Genomic DNA, 8469 nt, shown 5'->3' on the forward strand with positions numbered 1-8469 from the left:
GATGAATGTTTATCTTGTAGGTTTTTTTCTTGTTTTTTTTTCTTCATGTGCAAGTGAGTGCACAATCTGCTTGATCTGGAGATGGTCACTCTCCTACAACAAGGCATACATTTGCAGTGCCTGCACTTACAACACTACTTTTAGAAGTAACTGCACATCTTCCTGAATGCCATCTCGTTTACTAAAGTTTAGGAACACCATAGTGGTTTCTGAGGAGGTCCAAGAAAGCCATTGGTGGTGGTTCTAACAGTCATGGTTTCTTTTTGAGTAATAGCTTGGTAGTAAGTGTGGGGAGTTTCTACTCCCTCTTGTGGTGAAACTGACCGTGGGCATGGGGAAAAAAACAAAGCTAATCATGAAAGGTTAAGCTTAGAATTGTGCAGCAGCTTGACCGCAAGGTAAATTATTTTTACCCCTTTCCTAGCTGAATAAGGTTCTGTACAGGAAACCTTGTTTGTCACTGTCCTAGTGCAGTCAGGCAGCATTGCTGTTCGTGCAGCTGTGAAACTCTTGCAACTTGTGTGCCTGCAGATCCATCCAGCTCCAGTCCCAGAATCTGAAATGAAGTTCATAGTTCTGGAGTAGATGTAGAATCCATTGGGAGTGGTGTTTGAAATGCCTTTTGTTAGCATATGAAAGGGAGTTGCATTGTAGACGGTTACTTTTTGGCAGATTGTGGTCCTTACAAAAGCCTTGTGAAAGAAGATGGGCATCTCAGAAAAGATATGTTGTCATTGTCCCTTTGAAATGCCTCTGATGTTAATACTTGTGCTGTTTGGGAAATGCCACGTTTATCTGACATTTAGGTCAGTCTCAGTATTTTTTGAGAACCGTAACTTCTTGTCAAAAGCTCTCTGACTAAATAGATATGTGGTGTTAGTAAAGTGCTGGAAAATACTTTGTCCAGAGGAGTAGGGGCTTGCAACACTGTGCAGATTATTCTTCTAAACCTGTTCTTGGCAGTTCAACACAGTGAAAATAGTCTGCTACCATGTGAATGGGCACCCAGCCATCTTAATGAATAGGCATGAATGGAACCAGCCAAGCGATTCTGATGGGCATCACTGTACGTTCTGAGGGCAGAATTTAAATGTGGGATCACAAATAGGTCTCCCCAAATTTTTGTTTGAAAATGAACAAGGATTGCTTGTGCGTACTGCTGAGACAGGATCTCTAGTGTTTTTTAGGCTGGGGAAGCCTCTTGACTTTGTTGGTTTAGTAATGTCAGGGGCCCCATCTGAATTGTTCTGCAGAGGTGTACAGAGCATATTCTTTGTGTATCAGGAATAAATGGAGAGGCTCAGAGAGCCTGTGGGGCTAGACAAAACTGTGTTCCAGCATTGTGCCTGCACAGCTATCTGTTAGCTCTCACTGCTGGCAGTTTCTCAATATGCTAATACAGAGAAGTACTGTGCTGAGCCCTCATTCTGCCATTTTTTCATTCTCCATTCCCAAAAGAGAGGTGCTAGCTTGGTGTTCTCAGGCCCCCTCAGCAGTCAAGTATAAGCAAGGAAAGCTTCATGGAGAAGCACTCACTGTATAAATGATCTGCTTATGTCTCAGCTTGTGAGAAGTGCCTGCTGTGCTCTGGAGAGAGGGTGGGAGTCATATGGGGCTCTTGGGGAGAGGAGAAATAAAAGGAGGAAAATCCAGTGGGTCAAATGCATTCACTGCTGTGCCACCTAATGGCGGTACTAATATTTTATATACTTGTTTCATAGTATGTATGTAAAAAGCATAAATAAGATCTCTCAAGCCACAAGTATTCAGAATGCCATTCTGAATATTTTTCAATCTCCTTTTTTATTTTTTGTAAGGGAGACTTTTAAACTATTAATCTAAACACCTTGGGCCAAATGCAACCCTCAGTTGCAGTTGTTAGTGCTGAGGTAACCCAGCAGGAAAGCTGCAATAATTCACTTGTTAAGGCTAGTGTGAAGTTTGGATTGGAAAGTGCGTATCTGGCTGGGAAGAGAGGGTCATGCTGAATTAAATGGGAGCCAAGTGCTATAGCCAGTGCAGCTTTTCCTCTTCACACTACCAACTTTAAAATAAAGCCTTTATTTTACTTTTGTATGTCAGCAATATCTCACTCTGATCAGCGGGTGGATAACACAGCCCTGCTCATGCTTTTCCAGTGTTCTGTGAGAAATCTCTCCAGTGATGGTGGGTTTTTTTCTCCCTCCCCATGACCCCTTTGGTTTTCACTTCTCTGAGACTGTCAGTAAACCCCACCAGAATCTGGGCTCTGTATGTGGTAATACCTGACAGCAGTGATCTCTTGTATGTGGCAATTCCTGAGAGCAACAAGAGCAGGTTACTTCCTTTCTAATTGTTCAGATTTGTTCCTAGTCAACATTTCTAAGAGCAGATTGAAAACATTAAAAGAACTGCTCAACCACGTGAAATGCACAGCTCCACGTGTGATGCTATGTTCATACAAAAGTGCTCAGAAGCTACTGCTTCCAATAATAACGTTGATCACCATAATGGGCAATTTTTGCTGTGAAAACTTTTATATTTCAGCTGTCAAGCACTACACGAATTGCTTAAAACTTCCATCACACAAAATCAGTGTATTTCTCATGATGGGGAATGAGCAAGAAGAGCTATGCAGACAGCCTGCAAGGGGTGCAATAGCTTTATCTGACACGCAGCCTTAGGAGTATGGCTCAGAGGGTCACCTCTGGCGTGGGAGATGTGATTAAGAGCCTTGTTTTGAACTTCAACACTGACGTGTCTCTTGACTGTTTTCTGTCTCGCAGAAGTGCTTTCTTTAGAAACAAAAGTTTATTCTGAACCTTGAAGTAATAGCATTCTGCTCCTTTTCAAGTACAGGAAATGTTTATACATGTGAAGAAGGAAAAAAAAGAAGATATTTTTCTCTTTTGTTCTACCAGATGCTTTTCTGGTCACTCGCCTAAGTAGAATTTGGCACTTCTTGGGTCACTTGAAAAAATGTAATGAAGCCCTAATGACAAGAAATGACGACAAAGCCATCATTACTTTATAACCTACACTATGCTCTATGCAAAATGACTGCCTGAACCAGTTTTCCATGGTTTCCATAGTCACATGGAACAGCTAATCCTGTGCAAGTGTTTTTTGTCAGTGGAAGGAGTGAATTATGCTGTTAATACTGACAATTAATTAGTATGTCTGGCATCGGGAAAAGCAGTGCCTGTGTCTGCCATATAGGTGGTTCTACGATCTTTGGACTACTTGCTTAATGACTTCATGTTATTTTATTCAAGTTAAAAACAATCATGTTGCATCTGAACAGAGTTAAGAGATCAGTAAGACCAACAGAAAGCCAGCCTTGGTCTTAGGGCCTCCATCTGCAATATTTGAACATGTCTGAATTTTCATCAGATTACGAGCATCAGAAGTAAACTTGTTTTTCCTTTAATGTACCATCCTTAAGAAATGAGATTTCAATATAAGATTAAAAAGATTGTGAAGGAATAACTCCAAAGGTGATTTTAAGAGGCTTTTTGTGTATTGCAGTCTAAGACATCTGCCATTGCTTTTGTGTTGCACAGGGACACAAGACACAATTCATGTTTGTGGTAGGTTCTGTTAGGCAGTGATGTACCTAAAAATGTGTCTCACAACAGAGTACACACATACCAAAATGTTTACTGTTCTTTAACTTCTCTCTTACATTGATTAATAAGACCCCATGTAATTTACAATAAGCATTCAAGGTAAATGGATGGGTATTTAACCTCAGTGCTTCAACTTTCAGACAACAAATACTGGTTATCTGCTGAGATGGTGAAATAACCGTCAGCTTAGGAAAGACAGCACTGCAAAAAGCACTGTAAGAGGGAGGAAAAACAGGTGATGTCATCTTTCTGCAAAGAGCTCAAGAATAATTTGTTGGGAAAACTTGAGTGCATGATCATGCACCATGACTTTTATCTGTGAATATCCACAGTTGTAACATCCTAACTCCTGAACTAACTTTGCAGTCTTATTGAAAAGAATTTATATGACTATTTAAATACATAGCACTCCTTTTAGTTATCTCTATCAGCATTAACATTAATTTAGTATGACAGAACAGCTGACCATAAAGTGCTTGTGCTTCCATAAAGGAGGCAGCAGGATGCTATCAATGGGAGGACAGAAAAGTTTGCTCCTTTCAGCAACATGTTAAGACTTGGACTCTTAATCACCTTTCAAAACTAGGGGCCGATACTGATTTATGCAGTAGCATTTACAGAGATGCAATTAAATTAGTCCTAAATAGGAAAGTTGCCAAAGTTTCTAGTGCATCTAAGATGCACACAAAATAAAATTGTTTAAGTCATACAGAATTTGGACAGTTTCATAGAAGCAAGCCCTGTTTTAAAGGAATTTAACAGGCAAAGCTTAAAAATATTTTAGCATTTCTCAAAATCTGAAGCATGTCTTGTCTATTGTAAAAGAAACAAGCATGTAATAAGAAGAATACCAGCTACTGCATACTAGGTTGTACTAAGGACTGTGTAGTGTTGCTCACTCCATTCAAAACCAGAAATGTCTTGAACTAAACCACTGTAAGTAAGCATGAAAATCACTTAACTTTAGGTATTTACATCTAAGCTTATTTAAAACTGTCTTTACAGTTAACATAAAAAAACCCAGGCATATACAAATTATGACCCATTTCATCCTAACATAGAAATGTTCACACCCTTGGGTACTTCATTCCAGTTTTCCCATGTATGTGAGATGCCAATAAACTAGTTCAGAATTACAGATACTGACTACACAAATACAAAGTCTGCCTTGAAGAAAAGTTATAAAATCCCTTTTTTTTAAAAAAAACCAACCCCTAGGTCTCCACAGCCTGATAAAGCTTAATCCACAAAACTTAACAGCACATTCCTTGTTTAATGGTTTTACATTCACATCAAAGTGGTTTCACCCATTAGAAAGAGTTTATTTTCTACATTGTTTGCAAAATTTATTTTTAGCATGCATTGTAGTGAATGACAGAGGCACATTCCAACAGAGTACTACAATGGTTTAGAGAACGAAAAACAACCCATCAGTTTTCCCTCTACAACATTAAGTCTCAAAATAAGATTAGTTTTACAACAAAGTGCTTATTCTTGAAATTAATACAGCAACACTTGAGCCTATTTTATTTAACAGTTATTGTAAACAGCCTCCATTAAACAGGTTAATATTATTTTCATAGGACAACCATCCAGAAACTTCTGAAGACAATGTCAATATTTTAATAGCTGTTTTCAAAAGCTTGCAACAACCTACTCCTGCTATTTTGGCTGGCACAGAATTGTTTAGAAATTGGTCTGTGATCTGCACTGTTGTTGGATAGGGCAAGTTTTAGCATACTCAAGTTAGCCTGACCTCTGTAATCTTCAACAGTGTTTTGCTAACTTGCTTTTGTATTCCTGTACTTCCAGGAAATCCAAAACCATTTTAAGCTACCAGTTCATTGTTAATAGCTGCAGTTGTCTTTAAGAGTGATTCTAAGATTATTTGTGGATAAAGTAGAAAAGTTCCACTAATACCCTCATTTGTCCATATTTCAGTAATGCTGAAGAACATTCAGGTCTGGGGTCTGTATTTGATTTGTCTGGCTTTGTATTTAATTTTAGGTGGGTTTTCTTCCTGCAAGAAAAATCAGGCTCTGAAAATAAGATTTTTTGGGCGGCTTGAGAAACAACTACTGCAATGCATTTAAAGGAGATAATAGTTCTAAAAATGGAAGCATTTTGAAACAGCTACACTCAACATAGTAAAAAAAAAAAAATTATGGAACTTGTAATAAGTTATATACTCATGTCTCAATTTAGATCAACATCAATGCAGCAATTAGCAATAAAAACCTCACCAGTCCAAGGCAGGGATAAAGACACCTCCTGACTTGAAAATACAGATATTACCACTGGTCCTTATAGAAGGTAGTCAAAGCAATAGTAAGCTATGTTGAAACATACATCCTCATCAACATTCTTGGTCACTTAACATAGCTATGTCAAAATTTTCAAGCCCCTAAGTGAAATGGCTATTCACTAGCAGATACTAAATGATGAATTAATGAAACTCGGTATGACAGAAAAGTCAAGGGGCACATAAAGAAGAAAAACAGATTGGCACTATTATTCCAAAGGTAAATATTTGTGACTTTGTTTCAATAGAAGAAATGCTACAAAACTGGAAGATTTAATTAACTAATTAAAACAATTTTCACCAAAATGTACAACTAAGATCGTTCTAACAATCATCATTTTCCTTAAGCCAAAAAACTAATGTTATATCTATTATTGACAAAGACCAAACTTTTTAGCCCTGAAACCTACTAAATTTGAAGTATCCAGACATTTGAAAATCTTGAGTACTTTAAACTCCCATGAAAGGCAGTATATGACATCAGACGTCCAGGACTAAAAATTTTGCCAAGAGTTTGAGAATAAACGTTCACATTTAACAATAAAACCCATGTGTAGGATAGTTCCTCAGAACAGTTTTTTCCAGGAATCAAATGACATCTTTTGTAGGTACAGGGTCCCAATCCTCCTTTTTAAGCTACTAAAATTTATATATAGCAATGCAGGACTGATTAAGTATTCTCTTTCGGAAAGCATCTGCTCAACATTGTGAATCTAGATGACAACATTTACAGTGTCAAAAGTGCTTTTACAATGAATATACTATTCAGTCACATACAGTCTCAAAATACTTCATGAACTCTGAAATGGTTATCTAAGCAGGGAACATCATCAGCAAAATGTAGTTGATCATTTATTTCCACACCAAATTCTTCAAGTATCTGCACAAATTTCTCATGCTCTCTCCCAATCCACGACCTCATTGTGTCAAACACTTGGTATGGTGTTACATGAGCATGAACTTCAATTCCTGTCTCTGCAAGTTCTTTCAGCACTTCAGGGTAAGTAACCCAAGTATTGCTTCCTCCCGAGTGACCACCATCCAACCAGTAAATTGCTTTTATGTTTTTTAAGAAGGCATCTGTATTCTTGTCTTTTTTAGCTTCCTTCAGCTCATAGAGCAGCTGGTTCAAAACCACACAACCTTTACTGAAGCCAATCAAAGTAAACGACACTGCACCTACAGCAGACGGTATAATGAAGTTCATAGCAGAATTATTAGAGCATTCACAATCTCTCTCTCTTTCTGTGGACGAGCAGCCATTCGCTGTAGGAACAGACTGCGGCTGTGATTTACAAGCAGCTATTTTTGCATCCTTGCTGACACCATGCACACTTTTCTGGGACAGCAGAATATTCTGAGAGAGTCTGAATGCATTAACTAGCAATGCATGGAGATGCTTGAAAGCTCCAAAGTCAGTGCTGTGCTCTGGTGCTCCAAACATGTTGCTTGTCACAAAGTTGTCATAACAACTGAACTTGTGCAGGTGCATTCGAGAACACTTTACAACCCAAATAAAACTATTAGGGAACCGGCGAGCAAGTATGGTAGCAACGTTTTCAAAACTCCAGTGCTCCCACTGGAAGTTTTCTGGGTGGCAAGACATGATGTCATGATAGTTCTGAAAAATATATAAAAAAAGAAAATATATATTACTACATTGTGAAAATGCTTCAGCCCTGTCTAGTGTACTTGTATTCATAAGAAAGGACCATAACTAACAGAGAAACACATGTTAAAGAGGTTCTTGCTTGCTAGGCTTCCAGAACAAGAAACACATTAAAGAAACTGGCATAATTAGATTTACTTATTCTACTTTAAAATATTTAACACACATTTTTAAGACCCCCAGAATTAATACAATAAAAATAAGCATGCAGAAGTATTCATAATTTTGTTTACTTCACTCCAAGAGAATATTATAATATTAACATCAAATTAGTATGACACACAATATGTAATTTTACTGTATTCTCTCCATCTGCAGAAATACCATTTGTCTTATTACAAACAATAGAATTAAAACTTCATAGTAAGTTTTCTGGTTTTTATACAGAAAAAACTTCCCTCTCATTCAGCTGTCTTTATTCCCCTTGTTCACATCCATATGGAGCATAGATGGAAAAAATTAACCCCCAAGTCACAAACGATCCTCACCTCTGAATTCATAATGGCAAGGAACACTAATTAGTTTATTTTATTAAGGAATAATAAAGTCACATCCAGGGGTGATAATCGAAAAGGTTTTCTTAGGCCATTCCAATCCTTAAAATTAAAATCCACAGAGTTCTGCATCGCTACCTCGCAAAGGAAAGCCTTGTCTCAGAACGAACAGACGTTACTCCCTCTTTTGCGAAGTCACGACTTTTGAGGTTATCCGACTGCCCCGAGCACGTAACGTTCCAGGGCGAACACACGCCCCGGGACAGCGCTTCAGGGTCTCCTCAGTCCGGTGTCAGCTCAGGGACAACACGCGCCTTCAGGCCACGCCGCGCCAGCGCCTCGCCCGTGTCACAGCGGCAGGAGGGTGCCGGGGCCGCTCCCGCTCCCCCTGCCTCG

The 8469-nt window shown here is 38.6% G+C and overlaps 1 protein-coding gene across 1 annotated transcript; it reads right to left on the reverse strand.

Moving 5' to 3' along the window:
• Window positions 1–6494: 6494 nt before the first annotated feature.
• On the reverse strand, window positions 6495–7528 carry CUNH2orf69 (chromosome unknown C2orf69 homolog). The gene has a single exon (XM_010175957.1). The coding sequence runs from the start codon at window positions 7514–7516 to the stop codon at window positions 6692–6694; it is 825 nt and encodes a 274-aa protein (XP_010174259.1). The 5' UTR covers window positions 7517–7528; the 3' UTR covers window positions 6495–6691.
• Between the last annotated feature and the right edge of the window lie 941 nt (window positions 7529–8469).

This window comes from Antrostomus carolinensis, unplaced genomic scaffold (assembly GCF_000700745.2).
Source record: "Antrostomus carolinensis isolate BGI_N321 unplaced genomic scaffold, ASM70074v2 scaffold30499, whole genome shotgun sequence".
Classification (NCBI taxonomy): Eukaryota; Metazoa; Chordata; class Aves; order Caprimulgiformes; family Caprimulgidae; genus Antrostomus; species Antrostomus carolinensis.

Bases quoted from the DNA above. Each gene is read 5' to 3' on its own strand.
- CUNH2orf69 (XM_010175957.1), bottom strand. From the start codon at position 7,516: ATGTCTTGCCACCCAGAAAACTTCCAGTGGGAGCACTGGAGTTTTGAA.